Genomic DNA, 26,533 nt, shown 5'->3' on the forward strand with positions numbered 1-26,533 from the left:
GAGTCCCGGTGAAAGTAGATAATGTCACTGTAACGTTATGCGCTCCATCCTCCTCGGCCTTTATCCCCAAGCTCCCAATGCTACAAATACATTCAATAAAATACCAAATTTTTCATGAGGTTCAATTTTCTCACTTCAACCTAATATATTAAATAACAACTTTGATCCAAAATAATTTTAAAATAATTTAAATCTTTTTTCTCACCTTCAAAATAACTTTAGGATATATTTTTAATGATTCAAATTTAATTCAACGTTTAGGTTTATCTTTTAAAATTTAGTGCGACAAATTTATTTAACCCTTAAAAAAAAAATTCTAAACATGTTCGTCGTAATCTAGCTACCTGATTCCATGTCCAGGTCCACATGTAATACTTTCCATCCACAAGTTGGAGGTCCCTGGACTGATTGAGATGCAGTCGTCGCCGTTGCTAAATAGGATGGTCACATATGATGATTATTCCACATGGATGCCATCAGTGTTTGGACTATCGTCTGCAGCCGAGACATTCACTCTTGTCATATGCACTTTTTGACACCCACTCACCACAATGTTTAACTTTTGGCTGTTAATTGAAGACAATCCATTGATGTTCACGTTTCGTGCATCATATATTCGAAGACTCTGTCCATTCAAAAGAATCCAAAGCAAGATATAGTACAAATTTAAATTAATATTGTAATTAATGGACTCATTTTCTTTCAACTCTCCGCTAAAGAAAAATTTTCAAATTTTATTTTTTATCTAGCCAACTCAAATTTTGCATACCGTGGCTCCAGTGGGGCAACTCTTCCCCGAGTGTTTACAATTCCATAACGCAGTTCCTTGCCCATCGATAATATCGCCAGTAATGGAAAGCCCATCTATGTGACTAAACTCAATCCAAGATTTAGTCTTAGCTAAAACTTGAATGTCCGAGGAAGCCACAAGAGTTCCATCAATGAGAACAGTAATAACATTGTTCTTACAAGGCCCATTAAAGCTCACACTTCGAACGTAGAATATACCCTTGGGAACGTAAATAGTGGCCGGTGTAGACGAGTCACAAGCCTTAGCCCATGTCATTTGAAGCACAGACGAGGCATCGGTCTTTCCATCGGGCTTGGCACCGAGGCTAATAATATTGAATGTTAATTCAGCAGCCAAGGCATGGTTACAAAACAGAAATAGAAGGGAAAGAAAAACATAAAAGGTTACGAGAGGAGCGAAAGAAAACTTAATGATACAAGGCCTGGTGATAAGCATGAGAGAGAGAAAAATGAAGCAAGTGATGGGAAAATGGAAGAGCTGTGGAGTCATATTTATAGGTTAATGCTTACCCTTCTAACTCTAATTTGAACTTACCCGTCTCAAGAACTATTCTATTCTTGTTCTATTTAACAATTATTGTTTTTACACCCTTTAACCAATTTTGATTAGGCATGTCACGTGGGTAAATCTCTGCCTCTTGCCAACCTTTTTAAATTGAAGGCTATCTTATAAGATAAGACACTCATTGCCATTTTAATGACCATCTCTCATTTTTAGTTTAGTTGAATTTAAAAAAAGTTTCTTTGTCAATATGATTTTATTTTTTATTTAACTAAAAAAGAGATGGGGAGATCTAAGCCAAAAAAAAAAAAAAAAAAAAAACCCTAAGTTTTCCAACCGCTTATTTTGTAAAAAAGATGTTTAATTTTAATTGTTTGTGTCAACTAAAGAACTATGCAATGTAACAACATCCGTTTCATTGATCGGGCTTCTCAACCTCCTACTGTAATAATAACAATTTCCTAATACTTTTAGGTGTTTATATTTGTAGATATTGATTCTATATGGATTCTCTATTATAATAAAAATAATAAAATATTCTAGAAGATAGTATGGAGAAAATACTATCATGTATTTTTCATAGTCTTTTTTATTTGTAGTATGTGATGTAATATAGAGTCGGTGACTTTTTATTTGCAAAGATGTCACACAAACAAAGAGAAGCAAAATTGTTTGTCATATTTGGAACTATCCAATAAATTTACAAATGCACCACACAAAGAAACAATTTAGGGATGTTACACTTTTCGAAGTCTCAAAGTCTATCGTTGATAGACTATATCGATGATATGCCGTTTTTATATGAATCGACAAAATTTTTATCATTAAAGACTTTTCTTTTACCGTCTCTCACTTATCGAAGTTCTCTTTATAACTCTTGAGGTAGATAAAAGTATCGCATTGACAACTTTCATCATTTCTGTCTTTATACTAGAGAATGTTTAAGTGTTTTTCTTCCGTCTCTATCATAAAGTTGTGCATAGCTCTAGGGTCGACCATTGTGCTCTTGGCCGATCTATGGTTAACCTAGTCCTCAATGTACATAAGACATTGACAATTTTGTCTCTACAGCTCTTTTCTTGAAAGCAAATAGGTACTTTAAGACCCCCAATGCAGGGTTTTCGACGGTTTGGCTCGGAAGTCATGAAGGTCCACTGTTTGTGGGTATTCAGATTCTCGATAGACCACCTCGTATATGAAGCTGGACGAGGACCATTGATTGTAGTTGTTGTGACTGTGAAGTCCTTGCCATGGATTTCTACCCATTTTTTGGAGGATTCATAGTCTCCTCCTACTGCTTCAAGTCTCCCATTGTTGGGATTTATGCTCTAAAGTTTTGTAATTAATTATTTAATAATTCTTTTATTCGTAATTTTATATTATCGCTGGTATGGAAAATCCAAGATGTCACGGCACGAATTCTGAGACTTCGAAACTCGGATCGAAAGTAAAAAGACGAAAGCGAAAACAAATAAAAATATAAGTAAAATAAAATAAAATAAAATAAGAAAATGCAGTAAAATTAAAATCAAATTAAGTTAAGCAATTCCACATTAAAATAAAATTACAAGACTTCCAATTTGGGGAAAATGGACTTGGATACAACTAGAAAATGAAATAGACAAGACTGACAAAATGAAAAGAAGGACTGAAGTTCCGTAACGACCCCCTCTCTGACTGCATAGCTCTCGAACGCTCCTCCACCTTGACTCTGCAACCTGCGAACAACTGAAAAAGAAAACAAAACGGGGTGAATTTATAAATATACCTAGTAAGTATCCTGCTTGTAGGAACGACTTACATAGAGTAACTAATCTTCGATCTCTACCAATTGATTAGCCCGGGACATGCCCAGTTGTTTTGCAGCAGACATGTTTGTGTACTATGATTCAAGGAGCCAACTTGGCTGTAATCCCACTTATCACAATCACATTCTTGTGGAGCGGGATAGCGATTTTGCGACACTTATTCTAACCCGATGAACAATTCAGCAGTATGAAAATTGTAAGTCGTAGACAATTCGTACGTTTAATCGAGCCTTGGTCATGTTTGAAAGAAAGTGTTTTAGAAAATGTAAGCGAGAAAAATGCGCAGAATCTTTTTTTTTTTTTTTTTTTTTTTGCTAGAAAAAAATGTTACAGGCTAAAAGCAAATAAGCAACAACTAAACTTTTATAGCATATAACCCCGTAGGAAGAATTGACGACTAGTTTCATCACCCTGTAGTACATTTTGGAGCATTTTAGCCATGGAGGGTGTAGACATAATTTTGTGGACAGATCATGCCCCCGTACTAACACAACAAGAATAGTAAATGCCAATCTAACATGAAAGCAAGTAAAGGGGTTGGAACGGGCATGCGGTCATGGACAATACGTTTTGGACAACCATCGTCATTGGAACACCTGACACGCGACCGTAAGCAACACGCCTTGAAAAAGCCTGACCGTGACACCTTGCAACTTGACTGAAGCTCACCTCGCCTTGACAAGGTGTGTAAGTTGTAAGGTTAGTAGGCAAGATCTCGCTCCTTATGTGAATTATATGCATATGTTAGCTACGTCTTACGATCTAATTAGGTTATAATTGGTTACCGTACCTAATAACTTAGATTTTATTGCATGATGATAGATTATGTGCCCTAAAATCTGAAGTGGTACTTGACGAGGGGGTAGAGCAGGTAGAGCCTTGACTGAGACCGACCCTGCTCAAATTCCTTATAAGGAAAGGCACGCTAAGAACAAGTGTCGGAATAACTGGATACCATGACACTACAATCTATGATCCAGGCCACTCAGGTAAACTAGGGTAACATAAAAATGTTGGATCGGTATGGCAACCCTAGAGGGGGGTGAATAGGGTTTTAACGATAAAAGTGTTTAAACGTGATTAATTTTTCTAATGATGAAACTTTTTACAAATAAGTAGAAGATGATAATTACTATAACAAAGTAATTCAAGTCAAAACAATAATCAAGTAGAACATGCAATAAATCACAATAATAATTTTGAAATTAAATAGGAAAGAGTTAGAGAAAATGACACCGTAGTTTTATAGTGGTTCGGTCAAACTCGACCTACTCCACTCCCCAAGCGCCTCTTGGGAATTTGAATAAAGAACTTTCTCGACTCTTTCCACGGATCTGAGCCAAACCGCTACACCGCTCTTTTTACGAGTTCAAGAGCAAACTCAATCCTTTCCACGGCGCAGGATCAAACCGATACAAGTATTTGAGTTTGATAATAACACACTACAACTCTCTAAAAGGGTAGATTTACAATTTGGGATACTCACAACTATTTCCTCACAATACAATAATAATCCCTCTCAAGAATAAGATGAAAAGAAATAAACTTGTAAGCTTGGAGAGAGCAACAAACAATGGAGACTTTGAACAAATGAGGATTGGAGAATGTATGTAAGTTGTGTGTTTTAAAATGGGGGGAATATGAGTTTATATAGAGGAGAAAAGTGGCAAAATGTAGGATTGAATATTGACCCTTGGATTGTGTTAGGAACAATGAAAGGTGGAGATTAAAAGTAAATAAATAAGAAAATTTTCTTAATTCATTTATTTCAAAATTTTAATATAATAGTAATATAATATAATAATAATAATAAAAAGTTATGTGAGTAACGGTCAAATGAAATTCAAAATTTATTATAAATATAATAATATAATAATAATAAAAATCGATGTGAGTAATGGTTAGATTCAAATTTATATTTTGTAAAAATAACTTTATTTAAAAATATAATAATAAGAAGAAAAAAAAAAAAACTCCACCATTTGTTACTCTCCCAAAATTATAAATGTCATACTTTGATATATTTTGATTTGTCCATCATTTTGATTTTGCTGACACATATCACGTTGGGTATGTTGTCTCGATTGTAATTTCTTCGTTTTAGCTCTAATTTGAGTAATTGAAAGGTCGTTGAAATCGTTATTCCCGACCTTATACTGTGGACAGTTCAAAATACTGAAAATAGTTAATAATTAAAAAGTAGGTTTGTTATCATCAAAACATCAATTAATTAATTGAAATTAATTAAAGTGAGATCAAGAGCAAAAAAAGCCAACAATCTCCCCCTTTTTTATGATGACAAACCATTTCAAGAAAAACTCATAAAAACCAAGGTAATACACCATCCATATAATAATACCAATACATGCTAATATATCATCATAAATTTTACTGAAGCATATTCTCCCCCTATATTAATGCCTCAAGAAATTTTGAAACATCAAACAAGTAAATGATTCATAAATAATAAAAGAACAAACTTATAGCATATTTTTGTTAATTTTCTCCTCCTTTGTAATCATCAAAAAGAACAATTGAAAGAGAATACATTTAAGAATGACATAATGGCTCCCCTAAAAACATGCATTAAAAAATTATAAAATTCAAGATATATCAGAATGAATAATACCAAGCTCAAGCCTATTTTTGCAAAAACTTTCTTCATTGAATGGCTTGGTGAAAATATCGGCTAGTTGATTATTAGAGTTTACAAAATCAAGAATAATATGTCCATTTTGCACATGCTCTCTAATAAAATGATGTCTAATGTCAATATGTTTAGTTCTAGAATGATGAATAGGATTTTTAGTTAAATTAATAGCACTTGTATTATCATAAAATATAGGCACACTATGAAACTTTAATCCAAAATCACAAAGAGTTTGTTTCATCCAAAGAATTTGAGCACAACAACTAGCAACCGCAATATATTCCGCTTCGGTAGTAGATAAGGCAACCGAATTTTGCTTTTTACTAAACCAAGAAACTAAGGAACTACCAAGAAATTGACAAGTTCCATTAGTACTTTTAGGATCAAGTAAGCTTCCGGCAAAATCCGCATCAGAATATCCTACCAATTTAAATTCAACATTTCTAGGATACCACAATCCTAAATCAATAGTTCCAAGCAAATATTTAAATATTCTCTTAACCACATATAAATGAGATTCCTTAGGACAAGATTGAAATCTAGCACAAAGACACACACTAAACTTAATATCGGGTCTACTAGCGATCAAGTAAAGTAAAGATCCAATCATACCTCAATAAGTTTTAATATCCACACTTTTACTTTTTTCATCCTTGTCAAGCTTAGTGGATGTGCTCATGGGAGTTCTTGCAATCTTACCTTTATTGAACTTGAATCTTTTGAGCAAATCTTTAGTGTATTTCTCTTGATTGATGAAGATACCATCCTTGAGTTGTTTGATTTGAAGTCCAAGAAAGAAACTAAGTTCTCCCATCATACTCATCTCAAACTCACCATGCATACATTTAAAAAATTCTTCACATAAAGAAGGATTAGTAGAACCAAATATGATATCATCCACATATATTTGCACTAATAGCATATCGTTTTCTTTAATCTTAATAAAGAGTGTAGTGTTGAGTTTGCCCATTTTAAAATCATTCCCGATAAGAAAATTACTAAGTCTATCATACCAAGCTCTTGGAGCTTGTTTTAAGCCATAAAGAGCCTTTTTCAACTTATAAACATGATGAGGAAATTCTACATTTTCAAATCCGGGAGGTTGTTCTACCTAAACTTCCTCCATAATATAACCATTCAAAAATGCACTTTTCACATCCATTTGATATAATACAAAATTTTTGTAAGAAGCAAAAGCAAGTAACATTCTAATAGCATCTAATCTAGCAACGGGTGCAAAAGTTTCTTCATAATCTATGCCTTCCTCTTGACAATAACCTTGAGCTACAAGCCTAGCTTTATTTCTCATGATATTCCCATTTTCATCCATTTTATTTCTAAAAACCCATTTGGTTCCAATAATAGAAGTATTAGAGGGCCTGGGACTAATTCCCAAACTTTGTTCCTTTCAAATTTATTTAGCTCTTCTTGCACGGCTAAAATCCAAAACTCATCATTTTCGGCATCCTTAAGACTTTTTGGTTCAATTTGAGAAACAAAAGCAAGATTATTAAATAAATTAATAGAAGAGCGAGTTTTCACACCTTGTTCGAGATCACCAAGAATCAAGTCCTTGGGATGAGACAAGGCGTACCTCTATTCTTTTGGCATTGATGAAGAACCTTCTTCCTTTAAGCTCACCTCTTCTTTACTCGTAACAATTTCTTTGCCGTTGTCACTAACGAGTAAATCTCCAAAATTTCTTTCTAAATCATCACAACAAATAGACTCATTAGAAATATTATTGCAAGATTCATCAAATACCATATGCATAGATTCTTCAATAACTAGAGTTCTCTTATTGAAAATTCTATAAGCTTTACTAGTAGATGAATAGCCAAGAAAAATACCAATATCCGTTTTTGAATCAAACTTTCCAAGCTTTTCATTGTTGTTCAAAATAAAACATTTACAACCAAAAACTTTGAAATACCCAACATTTAGAATTTTGTTATGCCAAAGTTCATAAGAAGTTTTATTTAATGAAGGTTTAATTAAAACTCTATTTAAAATATAACAAGCGGTATTAACGGCTTCCGCTAAAAAATATTTAGGTAAATCATACTCATTTAACATTGATCTAGCAAATTCTTGTAAAGTACGATTTTTCCTTTCAACCACACCGTTTTGTTGAGGAGTCCTTGAAGAGGAGAAGTCGTGAGAAAAACCATTATCTTCACACAAAATTTTTCAAAGGCAACACTATCAAATTCTCCTCCATGGTCACTCCTAATTTTAGTAATTAAAAACCCTTTTTCATTTTGAACTCTTTTTACAAAACTAGCAAACTTTTCAAAACATCATTCTTATGTTTTATCATCAAAACCCAAGTAAATCTTGAAAAATCATCCACTATCACAAGAGCATAATAATTTCCTCCATAACTAGCTAGTTTAGAAGGGCCAAATAAGTCCATATGGAGTAGTTGAAGAGGTCTAGTAGTAGAAATCATATTTTTAGATTTGAAAGAAGACTTCGTTTGCTTACCCATTTGACAAGCGTCAGAAATTTTATCTTTTTCAAATTTAAGTTGAGGAAGACCTCTGACTAATGAATTTTTTGAAATATTTGAGATAAGTACATACTAGCATGTCCTAGTCTTCTATGCCATAGCCAAGAGTTATCAAGGAAAACCGAAAAGACATTTATCATTTGTAGGACAATCATTCAAATCAATAGTATACACATTATCATCTCTATTTCCTACAAACAAAACTTTTCTATCACTAGCATTTTCAATTATGCAATTATTCTTATCAAATACAACTCTAAAACCTTTATCACATAATTGACTAATGCTAAGTAAGTCATGCTTTAAACCATCAACTAACAATACATTTTCAATGAGAGTACAAGAGTCATTACCTATAGAACTCTTACCAATTATTTTACCTTTCTTGTTGTCACCAAAGGTTACTAAGCCACCATCCTTCTTGGAAAGATTCACAAACTTGGATGAATTACCCGTCATGTGTCTTGAGCAACCACTATCCAAGTACCACTTATTTTTCTTGGAGGCTTTCAAACAAACCTAAAAACAAAGATATTCAAAATTGACATTTTGGTACCCATACTTGTTTGGGTCCTAGAAAGTTAGTATTCACAAATTTAGGAATCCATTTCATATTTGCATTCATATTAAAGACATTGTATTTGGATAAGTAACAAGAATAATCTTTATGTCCAAATTTACCACACGAGAAACAAACAACATTATGCAAGAATTTATTTCTTGGACTAAATTTGTGTATTCTATTTTTATTCGAAAAATTATTTTCTAAAACATTGTTAAACTTTGTATTTTGAGAAACTTTTCTTCCTAAATGAATATTTTGAGAATTTTTCAATTTAAAGCACTTAGGTCTAATATGACCTTCAACACCACAATAATGACATATAGGCACAAATCTAGATTTATCATACTTAGATACAAATTTACATGTGTTAGATTTAGACAAGATAGGGGATGCTTTAACAAATATTGTTTTAGAACTTGAAGGTGTAGAACATTCATCAATATAGCCTAATCCTCTTTTATCACATATGACTTACCTCCTTCAAGTATTTTATCTAATTTTTGAGCACCTATTATTAACATTTTAATAGACTCCTTAGCCCTACCAAGTTCTTGCAAATTATTTGATTCATTTTCTTTGAGCAATTTAATTAATTTATCTTTTTCACAACAATCATGCTCAAGAGACTTGACTTTATCAATTAATGCATTTTTCTCATCACAATCAAATACATGCTTTTCACAAGGTACATCAATTTTAACAATATTATGATACTTCTCTTTTAAGCAAGAAATTTCATTTAGTAAAGACTTATTTTGAATAATTGAAGTCTTATTGTAAGGATTCAAATTTTTGTTTTATTTATTTTAGATTTTATGCTAAGATTTTATTTTTGCTGCCAAAACGAAAAGATATTATGCTGCATTTATTATGGCTGGAAAAGGTATGATTTCTAGCAAGGAAATTACTACCTTAATGGAAAAGTCATAAAGACCTTTTATATTCCCATATACAACTCTCCTCCTTCCTTGGAAACAACTTTTGCTCTCCAAACGTTTAGGGTTTTCGAGGGTGTCTAAGAGTATGGAAAAATCGAGAGGGTTAGCCAGGAAAAACGTGTGAGGTGGTTCGCTGGATTTTCTTCGGTGAGTGGCCGGAGGGAGAAGCGACCGAGGCTATCGGTGTTGAATATCGTTGCGCGTTGGTTGGAATAGGCGAGGGGTGTCATCGCATCGTCGGAATCGGGGTTGTGACGTCGCCGTTGGCGGCGCAGCGACGATTAGGGTTTTCGCGAGATTTCGGGTAAGGAAGACGAAGGAAAACGGGTCGGGTTCACGTTTGGCCTCTAGACCAGCCCACGGAACGAACGCGGGCCTTGTGCGTTTCGGCCCAACGCGGACGCGCGCTGTAGCCTTGGTCTCAGCTCCGCACGCGTGCTCTCGGCTCGGCTTGACGTGTACGGCAGCTCGGCTCCATCAAATCCCGCAGCTCAGCTCGGCGGCTTAATTGGTCGGCTCGGCAGCTCAGCTTGGTGAATCGGTATCACTATAATATATCGATTCCAAGGTTTTTGGCCCTTCCGAAGCCGTTTCTGCCCTTAGTTTTACCATCCGAGGTCAGTATGGCTCCTAAACGTTAAAGACAGATTAGGTCGAGGGTTTATTTGATAAATAGCAAAGGTTCTAAATTTTTATGTGGTTATCATAGAACTTATTTAACCGCTGGGATTAGCTCGTTGTGAGTGACTTCAACCAAGACTATCGAGGTAAGTGACCTTACTGTTGGAGTTAGCTTTCCACGTGTTGTATGATGGTGCGTGCCCTGTGGCCCCTGCATGCACCATATTTTATGTGATATGATTATGTGATGTATAGATTGTGTTGACCGTAGATTGTGTATGTTATGTGACGTATGAACTTGTGTTGACTGTTGACTGTTTATGTTATGTCATGAATGAGATGTTAGTATTGTATGCCATGAATATGTTGTTTGATGCCATAGATACACATAGAATTATCGAGTCATGTTATGAGATGTTTATGCAACTGGAATGTTATGTAATATGTCATGTAATGTAAGTCATGTGAGATGTCATGTGATGTAAGAAACGTAAATGCAATGTTAGCACTGCTTATGTAATGCCATGTTAAATATGTTAAGGGACCTCATGCATATATGTATGTCACGTGCATCGGGATTCTTCCCCTTTATGATACAAAAGAATGAAATACGATATTTATGTTCGCCATAATATCATGCGGGCCCTTTTCTGTTCTGTGGTGTCCGGCTACGTGTAACACGTTGTGCCCGACCAAGTCAGGCCCAGGGGGTACGTATAAGAGCCCGCCTGGTGGGTTCATGTACACGTACATGGGCCATGTGTGAAGGAGTACCACACATCCAACCCTACCCGGAATAGAAAAGTGCCCAAGGCTATGAAAAGTTTATGAAAAGTTAGGTCCCGCTCATATGTTGCATGTGTTTGCATTCCTAACCCCAACAGTGGGGTGACTTACTGAGTATTTCATAAAATACTCAAGCCACGTGCTACCTACATTTTTCAGGTAAAGGCAAGGCGCCAATGTATGGTTGACGGCGGAGCTGAGGCCACCATGGAAGTTGGAGACGGGATATTTTTAGGAGTTTACTTTTATTAGACTGTTTTAAGTTATAGGATTGAGTATCGTTTTATTTGGATTTATTTTGAATTCAGTATTGAAGGTTTATTTTCGGAGTTTAGGTTTTGTTTTGGATTCATGAATTTTTATGAAAGACTATTTCAAGGTTATTTATGATGAGCTTCCGCTTAATGAGATAAGTATGCATGGGTGACGTCACTGATTAGGTTAAAGAAAATTAGGGGCGTTACACTTATATTTCTTTTTAAGCACAACATACTTTGAACTAAGTTTTTCTAAATCAATTGTCATCTCATCAACAAGTTTAAATAATTCATTATAAGAAAGAGATTCAAGAGTTACCTCATCTTCTTGTTCATCTTCTTGTTCATCTTCTTGTTCATCCTCTTTGTCACTATGAGCCATGAAGCAAAAATTTGCTGCGTCTTCATCACTTCCACTTGCACTTTCATCACTATCATCCCAAGTAGCCTTCATTGCTTTCTTCTTGGATTTCTTAGATGATTTGAGGAGAGGACAATCCGTTCTTATATGACCCGGCTTTTTACATTCATAACATATTACCTCATCGTTTTTGCTCTTTTCACCTTTTGACTCTTTTTGATTTGTGAAATGTTTCTTTTAATTGTTTCTTCCTTTTAATAAAATTTTTATACTTACGTGTGAAGTAGGCGACATCATCTTCATCAAGGACGTCCTCATCTTCAGAGTCAACTTTGATGGACTTTAGAGCTATACTTTTCTTCTTTTTGGATTCTTCTTCCATGTGACCCTTCATGGTAATCTCATGTGTCATGAGAGAACCAACGAGTTCATCCAAAGGAAGCTTTATGAGATCCTTTACTTCTTGAATCGCCGTCACTTTTGCCTCCCAACTTTTAGGCAGAGACCTAAGAATTTTTCTTACATTTTCGGAAGTAGAATATACTTTTCCAAGATTTTTAAAATCATTTAAAATATTAGTAAATCTAGTAAACATATCACCGATAGGTTCATTTTCCTCCATTTTAAATAGTTCATAATTATGAACTAACATACTAATTTTTGTTTCTTTAACTTGATTGGTTCCCTCATGAGTTACTTCAAGAGTTTTCCAAATTTCATATGCCGAAGAACACATACATACTCTATTAAATTCATCATTACTTAAGGCACAATACAGACAATTGATAGCACTAGCATTCAAAGAACATTTTTTCACATCATGCTCATCAAATTCATTTTCTAATTTAGGCACCTCAATATTATTAACAATTTTTATTGGAATGTAAGGACCATTACTAACATTTAACCACAATTGATAATCAACGGATTGCAAATAAATTTTCATTCTAGCTTTCCAACATGTATAATTTGTTCCATCAAAATAAGGTAGCCTAGAAGTTGATTGTCCTTCACTAAAACCATTTTTAACACGTAGGTTTGCCATAAGCTCGAACAATAAAGTTTAGATAAAAAATCTATAGGAGCAACCTGCTCTGATACCAATTGTTGGATCGGTATGGCAACCCTAGAGGGGGGGTGAATAGGGTTTTAACGATAAAAGTGTTTAAACGTGATTAATTTTTCTAATGATGAAACTTTTTACAAATAAGTAGAAGATGATAATTACTATAACAAAGTAATTCAAGTCAAAACAATAATCAAGTAGAACATGCAATAAATCACAATAATAATTTTGAAATTAAATAGGAAAGAATTAGAGAAAATGACACCGTAGTTTTATAGTGGTTCGGTCAAACTCGACCTACTCCACTCCCCAAGCGCCTCTTGGAAATTTGAATAAAGAATTTTCTCGACTCTTTCCACGGATCTGAGCCAAACCGCTACACCGCTCTTTTTACGAGTTCAAGAGCAAACTCAATCCTTTCCACGACGCAGGATCAAACCGATACAAGTATTTGAGTTTGATAATAACACACCACAACTCTCTCAAAGAGTAGATTTACAATTTGGGATACTCACAACTATTTCCTCACCATACAATAATAATCCCTCCCAAGAATAAGATGAAAAGAAATAAACTTGTAAGCTTGGAGAGAGCAACAAACAATGGAGACTTTGAACAAATGAGGATTGGAGAATGTATGTAAGTTGTGTGTTTTAAAATGTGGGGAAGATGAGTTTATATAGAGGAGAAACGTGGCAAAATGTAGGATTGAATATTGACCACTGGATTGTGTTAGGAATAATGAAAGGTGTAGATTAAAAGTAAATAAATAAGAAAATTTTCTAAATTCATTTATTTCAAAATTTTAATATAATAGTAATATAATATAATAATAATAATAAAAAGTAATGTGAGTAATGATCAAATGAAATTCAAAATTTATTATAAATATAATAATATAATAATAATAATAATCGATGTGAGTAACGGTTAGATTCAAATTTATATTTTGTAAAAATAACTTTATTTAAAAATATAATAATAAAAAGAAAAAAAAAAAAACTCTACCATTTGTTACTCTCCCAAAATTATAAATGTCATACTTTGATATATTTTGATTTGTCCATCATTTTGATTTTGATGACACATCATCACGTTGGGTATGTTTTCTCGATTGTAATTTCTTCGTTTTAGCTCTGATTTGAGTAATTGAAAGGTCGTTGAAATCGTTATTCCCGACCTTATACTGTGGACAGTTCAAAATACAGAAAATAGTTAATAATTAAAAAGTAGGTTTGTTATCATCAAAACATCAATTAATTAATTGAAATTAATTAAAGTGAGATCAAGGGCCAAAAAGGCCAAAAAAAAAAAAAAAAAAAAAAAAAAAAAGTGGGGACAATGTCAGAATATCTTGGACATGGAGAGTATTGAGATTCATCCATAAATTCTTGTAATTAATTGTTTAATTTTAATAATATATTTGATTATTTTATTTAAAATTTAACATTATCCATGGTATGAAAAGTCCTAGATCATTGATGTAATCTTAAACAATATGTGATTGACATACAAGAGAATCATGTTTAAGAATAACCTAAAGGGTCTATCGTATGTCGATAAGGTTTGGTCTCTTATCCTGATAACATGATTGATACGACTCTGTCTGTAATTGTTTCAAATGATTATATCTAAATCGTTCATGTTGACACATGTGAGTGGGTGTATCTTATACTGCAAAGAGTTTGTATAAGATTGGACCACGAATTTTTTTTATCTCGCTTCACAAATTCATTAATCGAGAAAATTAATATTTTACAGGTTGACCATATGCGACTTAATCTCAATCCCAAGGGAGTTGAGAATGACTTTTATAGCAAATTTAATATGTCTACTGTTTTGGGTACTTGACCAAACAAGGAGCTGGGAACATAATTTCACGAGATGAAATTCACTCTTTCCGATATAGAATAAGTAGACGAGTAGTTCCCTTCAGTGCTGATTTCGGGACTTGAACAATGGAGTCACACTCTCTCACCGACCCTGGAAGGACTTGGTTTATGGTTTGATCATAAGTAAATTGTTCATGAGAGAGTTAGTGGCACTTAAGGCATAAGACATTGCGAACAACTCGTGATAGCTTGTAACGATTATATCAATGGTCAAAACTTGTTGTACACTATATAAGCGTGCAACTCTAGGTCTACAATGGAGTGGCCTATAGTTAATGAACAAAGTTGATTAATTAAGGAATATATTTAATTAGTTTTACATCATTGCAGCTTATAATCAATACGGTCATAAGGTTCCTTTGCCAGCTCATAGTAACACGAAAAGGATCGATTTAGTTGAAGAAAAATTTGAAAGAAGAAAAAGTATTTAATTTGAAGTGTTCAAATTGATATTTAACCTATCAGATCATTAAATACAAGAAAGAGAAAAAATAAATTTAACTTGGAGTGTTTAAATTGCAATTTAATATATTAGATATATTAAATATAAAGAAAAAAAATACATTTAAGTTAATGGGTTCAAATCGGAGAAAAATATATTTATTGCTTTTGATATACTAAATGTTAAAATAATCCATATATATAGATAATTGAATGAAAATATATATTTGAAATTTGAACGAGATTTAAATTAGTTAAATATATATTAGAATATCTTATGACATTTAAATATGATTGGGGAAAGATGTTATATCCTACCATGTTAGATATTCAAATATATTATTTGGTAAATATCCTCAAATAGCGGTAGAGAAGACCCTTGGGTTGACCCAAAAAGTATCCAACGTTTCCTCGGTTCCAGTATTCTCTCTAAAAGTCTCATTCTCCCATCCTTGCATATTTTCTTTCAAGAAGCAACCACAAGCCTTGACTTTGTGTTCGATTCCTAGCGATGAATACTTTACGGTGGAGATTCATCTATTGGAGAAGTTGGAGCAAGTAGATTAAAGATCTGCGAGAAGTTTCTCCATATTTCTTCAATGTAGTTTGTTTAACATTTTGTTTTGTTTAATTCTAAGTAGGATCAAGAACGATTCTAATACTTTCGGCGCGCTAGTTAAACGTTCATTTCCAACCGAGAGGTCAGCGGGACTCTTACAAGTTCAACCCATTGACTTCTAAAGGGAAGAACATAACCCCAACTAGTTGAATAAGAGAAAGATCTAAACACCAATGCCACTTTTTGATGCAGGTGAAAAAGAGACAAAGCGGCCACTATCCAATGCGAGTCTTATAAAGGAGAAAAAGTTGACAAGTGGCCAACTATAACAGCTTCCAATGAAGCCAAATAACTTGAGTACACATTCTCATGTGCACCGACCTCGATGGTTCAATTACAAAACACCCCACGAGTCCAAAAGTGGGATTTTGGGACAAAGTGATATCACAAAGACATTATGGAAGCTACCCTCCTTTTTTTAGAGTACCATCACTGTTGGCACCCAGCATTCACTTGATCCACTGACAACGGTGAAGGCTCGAGTGAACAACTTTGGCAAGGCCAGTGCTCTCATCCAGCACGAGTGGCGTCCAAAATCATTCTTCACCGTATGTGCGGATGTAGACATCCAAGAGGTTGATATGAGTGCTAAAGTTGGACTAGCTTTCGCCCTCGAGCCATGATAGAACAATTTTACTCGCTATGGCTGGAAGAATTAAGGTAGAGTTTTCTGGTACATAGCCCTAAGTTGTTTGTTGAGACCTTGTTTATACGTGTTGATCAAGTCTTACCCGTTGTTTTGGAGTGTAGAAATAAATGTTAAGACATGAATTGAGCAGCTCAGTTCAATAAAGACATGAATAATAGTTGGTTTGTCCTATCACGCTAATTCAACCATAGGAGGATCCTAAATTGTGATTCAACTTCCTAGACATGTATATTTCTATCCTAACAATCTGATCACAAAATATCAAACATGCCCAAGTCAATTCCTACCAGTAATGTTTAAAAAAAAAAAAATCGAATTGACTATTTACATGCTCGGTTTTACCCATTCCTCAAGCTTAAATCACTACAAATATCATAATTAGGTCCTAATTCATGTAAAAAAGAAAAGAGAGAGAAATCAGTAAAAAGTTTTAAAAACAACATACATATATACCATCCTGATATGAATTGACTTGGACATGTTTGGTATTTTGTGATCAGGTTGTTAGGATAGACATGTACATGTCTAGGATGTTGAACCCACAATTTACAATCCTCCTTTGGTTAAAATTGAACAAAAACATTAAAGAGTTTAAAGGATGGGGTTTAGATCAACCATTAATTGTTAGTTCAACTGAACTAACCACACGATCATCTTCTACCTTGTGACCATTCGGACATTTGTGTGGGGAAGGCTTAGATAGTCTGATATCACCCTCAATCAGCACATTCTAGGCCTCGATTGAATTGGTTCCTTCACCAAACTTCAAGATATCTCGAACTTGAACACGTCGGTACCAATTTCAGAATTAACATATTACTAAGAAAGAGATATTGAGGCACAAAATCATGGGGTTAACCAAACTTACCCCAAACTTCGGTGACTGAAACTTTTTTCCATTTGAACGTTCTATCCCTCAGTTCACTATGATTTCACCCTCCTTGCTATGAACACTAAGAGCCGAGACTTATACCTTATTATCCAAAAATGAGAGGAAATTTTTAGGATTAAACTCTTTTTTTTTTTTTTTGGGGGGGGGGGGGGGGGGGGGGGGGTCCCAAAACCGACATTTGAAATTCAAATTTGATCAATCAATCCACTGTGTTTCAATTCTAAGTCCTTTATGAAAATGTTGCAATCACCGTAAAGCTGAAGATCAAGAGTTTGTCAATTTCAATAAAGAGAGTATTTCATGAAGGAAAGGTTCACCTCTTCTTAATAGTTCATTTCTTTGTTCCTAAGATTGAGCCCATAAATCCCAAATTCATCTCTAGAGAAGTCTTGTCCAATGCCCGATGATTAAGAAAAGCGCTAAAAATAACAAGAAAAATATGGGTAGATGGCCACAAGTCTCAAAGGGAAGTTATTGCCAACAAAGTGGGTCTTAAGTTCGAGTTCACTTGCAAATAAATAAGTCTACCCTAGTTTTCATAAGTAGGAACTATTTTCAAAATAGCGAGAAGGAAACATGACAATACATCATACGGTCTCGATCATTGGTTCGTAATGTGAGATTCATATAGAGGCTCGCGGTGGCTTTTGGACTGTCCTCCTGTGGAATTTATTTGCATGGGTCAGTATTAAGCTGAACTCTTAAAAGGACAAACTGCTGTGTCTAAAATAATGGGTAGATTTTATTAAGATTGTTAATGATGTGGTTGAGCAAACTAATAGTTACCAAAAGGACTCTAGGAATAAGAGTTATTCTAGAATAATATTTAACAACTATAGGAATAAATAATTCATTGAGATTTTCTCGTTTTGTGGGAACACTTAGACCTACTCCACGACTGCAATTGTTTTAAATCACTAAATACCATACCATAAGAAAAAGTTTATTGAGTTTAAAATTTTGTCAAAGTTGTTTGATTTTTATGGTAGAATTGGTAACTAATTTATAAGCCCTCTAGAGCATTTTTATTATCCTTTAATTTTAGTACCAACACGTTAAGCGGAAAATTAGATTCGTCTGCTAGGCAACCAGAAGGTTCAACCACACCAGAGGTCGTTCCTTCGGCATTTTTACATGAAGCTTTAGCGATGTGATTCTCGTAAGTTAGGTTTATGTCTTTCAAGCTTAATCCAGTGCAATGGTTTATTGGGCTACAATCAAAATTGATTGCTATTTCAGTGGCGGAAGTTCCCTTGATGTCTTCGTATGTTACTTCGCTAACTTTAACTCCGGAAGCCTAATCAGAATAAAGAATAACGATCAAAATATGCTAAGAAAACGGATAAACAAGGACATCTATAAACTTTTTTACCACCTAAAAACTTCGTACCATATTAAGATATGTGAGGGTAACCGAGTCCGCAATTTATTACCCATAAGTGTAATTTAATGTAACAACAAATAATACTAATAATTTAGCACCCATTTTAAACCAAACAAATTTCAAGCCATTAAAGATAAAATAGATCGATTGTTTATAAAATTAAAAATTTGAGTTCTATTCAAATGTAAGGTTAAATATAATTAGAAAAAAAATTAACTTGTGTGAGATTAATGAGAAAATATACCTGACCAGGGCAGTCTTCCCCATGTGGGCAGTAATTTTGATCAATTATGATTGGATTTTTCACATTATCCATAATAATGTGTTGAAAATAAACTTTTGTAGCAAATCCACGGCTTGGTCTTCCCCAAGACTTAATCCTTACTCCATTCTGAGTCCCGGTGAAAGTAGATAATGTCACTGTAACGTTATGCACTCCATCCTCCTCGGCCTTTATCCCCAAGCTCCCAATGCTACAAATACATTCAATAAAATACCAAATTTTTCATGAGGTTCAATTTTCTCACTTCAACCTAATATATTAAATAACAACTTTGATCCAAAATAATTTTAAAATAATTTAAATCTTTTTTCTCACCTTCAAAATAACTTTAGGATATATTTTTAATGATTCAAATTTAATTCAACGTTTAGGTTTATCTTTTAAAATTTAGTGCGACAAATTTATTTAACCCTTTAAAAAAAAAATTCAAAACATGTTCGTCGTAATCTAGCTACCTGATTCCATGTCCAGGTCCACATGTAATACTTTCCATCCACAAGTTGGAGGTCCCTGGACTGATTGAGATGCAGTCGTCGCCGTTGCTAATGCTCGAGTTGAGGATGGTCACATATGATGATTGTTCCACATGGATGCCATCAGTGTTTGGACTATCGTCTGCAGCCGAGACATTCACTCTTGTCATATGCACGTTTTGACACCCACTCACCACAATGTTGAACTTTTGGCTGTTAATTGAAGACAATCCATTGATGTTCACGTTTCGTGCATCATTTATTCGAAGACTCTGTCCATTCAAAAGAATCGAAAGCAAGAATTAGTACAAATTTAAATTAATATTGTAATTAATGGACTCATTTTCTTTCAACTTTCGGCTAAAGAAAAATTTTCAAATTCTATTTTTTATCTAGCCAACTCAAATTTTGCATACCGTGGCTCCAGTGGGGCAACTCTTCCCCGAGTGTTTACAATTCCATAACGCAGTTTCTTGCCCATCGATAATACCGCCAGTAATGGAAAGCCCATCTATGTGACTAAACTCAATCCAAGATTTATTCTTAGCTAAAACTTGAATGTCCGAGGAAGCCACAAGAGTTCCATCAATGAGAACAGTAATAACATTGTTCTTACAAGGCCCATTAAAGCTCACACTTCGAACGTAGAATATACCCTTGGGAACGTAAATAGTGGCCGGTGTAGACGAGTCACAAGCCTTAGCCCATGTCATTTGAAGCACAGACGAGGCATCGGTCTTTCCATCGGGCTTGGCACCGAGGCTAATAATATTGAATGTTAATTCAGCAGCCAAGGCATGGTTACAAAACAGAAATAGAAGGGAAAGAAAAACATGAAAGGTTACGAGAGGAGCGAAAGAAAACTTAATGATACAAGGCCTGGTGATAAGCATGAGAGAGAGAAAAAGGAAGCAAGTGATGGGAAAATGGAAGAGCTGTGGAGTCATATTTATAGGTTAATGCTTACCCTTCTAACTCTAATTTGAACTTACCCGTCTCAAGAACTATTCTATTCTTGTTCTATTTAACAATTATTGTTTTTACACCCTTTAACCAATTTTGATTAGGCATGTCACGTGGGTAAATCTCTACCTCCTGCCAACCTTTTTAAATTGAAGGCTATCTTATAAGATAAGACACTCATTGCCATTTTAATGACCATCTCTCATTTTTAGTTTAGTTGAATTTAAAAAAAGTTTCTTTGTCAATATGATTTTATTTTTTATTTAACTAAAAAAAGACATGGGGAGATCTAAGTCAAAAAAAAAAAAAAAAAACCCTAATTTTTCCAACAGCTTATTTTGTAAAAAAGATGTTTAATTTTAATTGTTTGTGTCAACTAAAGAACTATGCAATGTAACAACATCCGTTTCATTGATCGGGCTTCTCAACCTCCTACTGTAATAATAACAATTTCCTAATACTTTTAGGTGTTTATATTTGTAGATATTGATTCTATATGGATTCTCTATTATAATAAAAATAATAAAATATTCTAGAAGATAGTATGGAGAAAATACTATCATGTATTTTTCATAGTCTTTTTTATTTGTAGTATGTGATGTAATATAGAGTCGGTGACTTTTTATTTGCAAAGATGTCACACAAACAAAGAGAAGCAAAATTGTTTGTCATATTTGGAACTATCCAATAAATTTACAAATGCACCACACAAAGAAACAATTTAGGGATGTTACACTTTTCGAAGTCTCAAAGTCTATCGTTGATAGACTATATCGATGATATGCCGTTTTTATATGAATCGACAAAATTTTTATCATTAAAGACTTTTCTTTTACCGTCTCTCACTTATCGAAGTTCTCTTTATAACTCTTGAGGTAGATAAAAGTATCGCATTGACAACTTTCATCATTTCTGTCTTTATACGAGAGAATGTTTAAGTGTTTTTCTTCCGTCTCTATCATAAAGTTGTGCATAGCTCTAGGGTCGACCATTGTGCTCTTGGCCGATCTATGGTTAACCTAGTCCTCAATGTACATAAGACATTGACAATTTTGTCTCTACAGCTCTTTTCTTGAAAGCAAATAGGTACTTTAAGACCCCCAATGCAGGGTTTTCGACGGTTTGGCTCGGAAGGCATGAAGGTCCACTGTTTGTGGGTATTCAGATTCTCGATAGACCACCTCGTATATGAAGCTGGACGAGGACCATTGATTGTAGTTGTTGTGGCTGTGAAGTCCTTGCCATGAATTTCTACCCATTTTTTGGAGGATTCATAGTCTCCTCCTACTGCTTCAAGTCTCCCATTGTTGGGATTTATGCTCTAAAGTTTTGTAATTAATTATTTAATAATTCTTTTATTCGTAATTTTATATTATCGCTGGTATGGAAAATCCAAGATGTCACGGCACGAATTCTGAGACTTCGAAACTCGGATCGAAAGTAAAAAGACGAAAGCGAAAACAAATAAAAATATAAGTAAAATAAAATAAAATAAAATAAGAAAATGCAGTAAAATTAAAATCAAATTAAGTTAAGCAATTCCACATTAAAATAAAATTACAAGACTTCCAATTTATTACAAAGGGGAAAATGGACTTGGATACAACTAGAAAATGAAATAGACAAGACTGACAAAATGAAAAGAAGGACTGAAGTTCCGTAACGACCCCCTCTCTGACTGCATAGCTCTCGAACGCTCCTCCACCTTGACTCTGCAACCTGCGAACAACTGAAAAAGAAAACAAAACGGGGTGAATTTATAAATATACCTAGTAAGTATCCTGCTTGTAGGAACGACTTACGTAGAGTAACTAATCTTCGATCTCTACCAATTGATTAGCCCGGGACATGCCCAGTTGTTTTGCAGCAGACATGTTTGTGTACTATGATTCAAGGAGCCAACTTGGCTGTAATCCCACTTATCACAATCACATTCTTGTGGAGCGGGATAGCGATTTTGCGACACTTATTCTAACCCGATGAACAATTCAGCAGTATGAAAATTGTAAGTCGTAGACAATTCGTACGTTTAATCGAGCCTTGGTCATGTTTGAAAGAAAGTGTTTTAGAAAATGTAAGCGAGAAAAATGCGCAGAATCTTTTTTTTTTTTTTTTTTTTTTTTTTTTGCTAGAAAAAAATGTTACAGGCTAAAAGCAAATAAGCAACAACTAAACTTTTATAGCATATAACCCCGTAGGAAGAATTGACGACTAGTTTCATCACCCTGTAGTACATTTTGGAGCATTTTAGCCATGGAGGGTGTAGACATAATTTTGTGGACAGATCATGCCCCCGTACTAACACAGCAAGAATAGTAAATGCCAATCTAACATGAAAGCAAGTAAAGGGGTTGGAACGGGCATGCGGTCATGGACAATACGTTTTGGACAACCATCGTCATTGGAACACCTGACACGCGACCGTAAGCAACACGCCTTGAAAAAGCCTGACCGTGACACCTTGCAACTTGACTGAAGCTCACCTCGCCTTGACAAGGTGTGTAAGTTGTAAGGTTAGTAGGCAAGATCTCGCTCCTTATGTGAATTATATGCATATGTTAGCTACGTCTTATGATCTAATTAGGTTATAATTGGTTACCGTACCTAATAACTTAGATTTTATTGCATGATGATAGATTATGTGCCCTAAAATCTGAAGTGGTACTTGACGAGGGGGTAGAGCAGGTAGAGCCTTGACTGAGACCGACCCTGCTCAAATTCCTTATAAGGAAAGGCACGGTAAGAACAAGTGTCGGAATAACTGGATACCATGACACTACAATCTATGATCCAGGCCACTCAGGTAAACTAGGGTAACATAAAAATGTTGGATCGGTATGGCAACCCTAGAGGGGGGGTGAATAGGGTTTTAACGATAAAAGTGTTTAAACGTGATTAATTTTTCTAATGATGAAACTTTTTACAAATAAGTAGAAGATGATAATTACTATAACAAAGTAATTCAAGTCAAAACAATAATCAAGTAGAACATGCAATAAATCACAATAATAATTTTGAAATTAAATAGGAAAGAGTTAGAGAAAATGACACCGTAGTTTTATAGTGGTTCGGTCAAACTCGACCTACTCCACTCCCCAAGCGCCTCTTGGGAATTTGAATAAAGAACTTTCTCGACTCTTTCCACGGATCTGAGCCAAACCGCTACACTGCTCTTTTTACGAGTTCAAGAGCAAACTCAATCCTTTCCACGGCGCAGGATCAAACCGATACAAGTATTTGAGTTTGATAATAACACACCACAACTCTCTAAAAGGGTAGATTTACAATTTGGGATACTCACAACTATTTCCTCACAATACAATAATAATCCCTCTCAAGAATAAGATGAAAAGAAATAAACTTGTAAGCTTGGAGAGAGCAACAAACAATGGAGACTTTGAACAAATGAGGATTGGAGAATGTATGTAACTTGTGTGTTTTAAAATGTGGGGAATATGAGTTTATATAGAGGAGAAAAGTGGCAAAATGTAGGATTGAATATTGACCCTTGGATTGTGTTAGGAACAATGAAAGGTGGAGATTAAAAGTAAATAAATAAGAAAATTTTCTTAATTCATTTATTTCAAAATTTTAATATAATAGTAATATAATATAATAATAATAATAAAAAGTTATGTGAGTAACGGTCAAATGAAATTCAAAATTTATTATAAATATAATAATATAATAATAATAAAAATCGATGTGAGTAATGGTTAGATTCAAATTTATATTTTGTAAAAATAACTTTATTTAAAAATATAATAATAAGAAGAAAAAAAAAAAACTCCACCATTTGTTACTCTCCCAAAATTATAAATGTCATACTTTGATATATTTTGATTTGTCCATCATTTTGATTTTGCTGACACATATCACGTTGGGTATGTTGTCTCGATTGTAATTTCTTCGTTTTAGCTCTAATTTGAGTAATTGAAAGGTCGTTGAAATCGTTATTCCCGACCTTATACTGTGGACAGTTCAAAATACTGAAAATAGTTAATAATTAAAAAGTAGGTTTGTTATCATCAAAACATTAATTAATTAATTGAAATTAATTAAAGTGAGATCAAGAGCAAAAAAAGCCAACAATCTCCCCCTTTTTTGATGATGACAAACCATTTCAAGAAAAACTCATAAAAACCAAGGTAATACACCATCCATATAATAATACCAATACATGCTAATATATCATCATAAATTTTACTGAAGCATATTCTCCCCCTATATTAATGCCTCAAGAAATTTTGAAACATCAAACAAGTAAATGATTCATAAATAATAAAAGAACAAACTTATAGCATATTTTTGTTAATTTTCTCCTCCTTTGTAATCATCAAAAAGAACAATTGAAAGAGAATACATTTAAGAATGACATAATGGCTCCCCTAAAAACATGCATTAAAAAATTATAAAATTCAAGATATATCAGAATGAATAATACCAAGCTCAAGCCTATTTTTGCAAAAACTTTCTTCATTGAATGGCTTGGTGAAAATATCGGCTAGTTGATTATTAGAGTTTACAAAATCAAGAATAATATGTCCATTTTGCACATGCTCTCTAATAAAATGATGTCTAATGTCAATATGTTTAGTTCTAGAATGATGAATAGGATTTTTAGTTAAATTAATAGCACTTGTATTATCATAAAATATAGGCACACTATGAAACTTTAATCCAAAATCACAAAGAGTTTGTTTCATCCAAAGAATTTGAGCACAACAACTAGCAACCGCAATATATTCCGCTTCGGTAGTAGATAAGGCAACCGAATTTTGCTTTTTACTAAACCAAGAAACTAAGGAACTACCAAGAAATTGACAAGTTCCATTAGTACTTTTAGGATCAAGTAAGCTTCCGGCAAAATCCGCATCAGAATATCCTACCAATTTAAATTCAACATTTCTAGGATACCACAATCCTAAATCAATAGTTCCAAGCAAATATTTAAATATTCTCTTAACCACATATAAATGAGATTCCTTAGAACAAGATTGAAATCTAGCACAAAGACACACACTAAACTTAATATCGGGTCTACTAGCGATCAAGTAAAGTAAAGATCCAATCATACCTCAATAAGTTTTAATATCCACACTTTTACTTTTTTCATCCTTGTCAAGCTTAGTGGATGTGCTCATGGGAGTTCTTGCAATCTTACCTTTATTGAACTTGAATCTTTTGAGCAAATCTTTAGTGTATTTCTCTTGATTGATGAAGATACCATCCTTGAGTTGTTTGATTTGAAGTCCAAGAAAGAAACTAAGTTCTCCCATCATACTCATCTCAAACTCACCATGCATACATTTAAAAAATTCTTCACATAAAGAAGGATTAGTAGAACCAAATATGATATCATCCACATATATTTGCACTAATAGCATATCGTTTTCTTTAATCTTAATAAAGAGTGTAGTGTTGAGTTTGCCCATTTTAAAATCATTCCCGATAAGAAAATTACTAAGTCTATCATACCAAGCTCTTGGAGCTTGTTTTAAGCCATAAAGAGCCTTTTTCAACTTATAAACATGATGAGGAAATTCTACATTTTCAAATCCGGGAGGTTGTTCTACATAAACTTCCTCCATAATATAACCATTCAAAAATGCACTTTTCACATCCATTTGATATAATACAAAATTTTTGTAAGAAGCAAAAGCAAGTAACATTCTAATAGCATCTAATCTAGCAACGGGTGCAAAAGTTTCTTCATAATCTATGCCTTCCTCTTGACAATAACCTTGAGCTACAAGCCTAGCTTTATTTCTCATGATATTCCCATTTTCATCCATTTTATTTCTAAAAACCCATTTGGTTCCAATAATAGAAGTATTAGAGGGCCTGGGACTAATTCCCAAACTTTGTTCCTTTCAAATTTATTTAGCTCTTCTTGCACGGCTAAAATCCAAAACTCATCATTTTCGGCATCCTTAAGACTTTTTGGTTCAATTTGAGAAACAAAAGCAAGATTATTAAATAAATTAATAGAAGAGCGAGTTTTCACACCTTGTTCGAGATCACCAAGAATCAAGTCCTTGGGATGAGACAAGGCGTACCT

At 33.9% G+C, this 26,533-nt stretch overlaps 1 protein-coding gene across 1 annotated transcript; it reads right to left on the minus strand.

The window, feature by feature from the left end:
* Positions 1 to 457: 457 nt before the first annotated feature.
* Positions 458 to 20,342, minus strand: LOC147783938 (polygalacturonase-like). The gene is made up of 6 exons (XM_087120977.1): positions 19,926 to 20,342; positions 19,492 to 19,781; positions 18,998 to 19,226; positions 18,422 to 18,666; positions 770 to 1,115; positions 458 to 625 (listed from the first exon to the last, which is right to left on the minus strand). Exons 1-6 carry the CDS (start codon positions 20,220 to 20,222, stop codon positions 458 to 460), a joined length of 1,575 nt encoding a protein of 524 aa, XP_086977103.1. The 5' UTR covers positions 20,223 to 20,342.
* Between the last annotated feature and the right edge of the window lie 6,191 nt (positions 20,343 to 26,533).

This window comes from Cucurbita pepo, unplaced genomic scaffold, assembly GCF_057944985.1.
Source record: "Cucurbita pepo subsp. pepo isolate OVF unplaced genomic scaffold, ASM5794498v1 scafford_48, whole genome shotgun sequence".
NCBI lineage: Eukaryota > Viridiplantae > Streptophyta > Magnoliopsida > Cucurbitales > Cucurbitaceae > Cucurbita > Cucurbita pepo.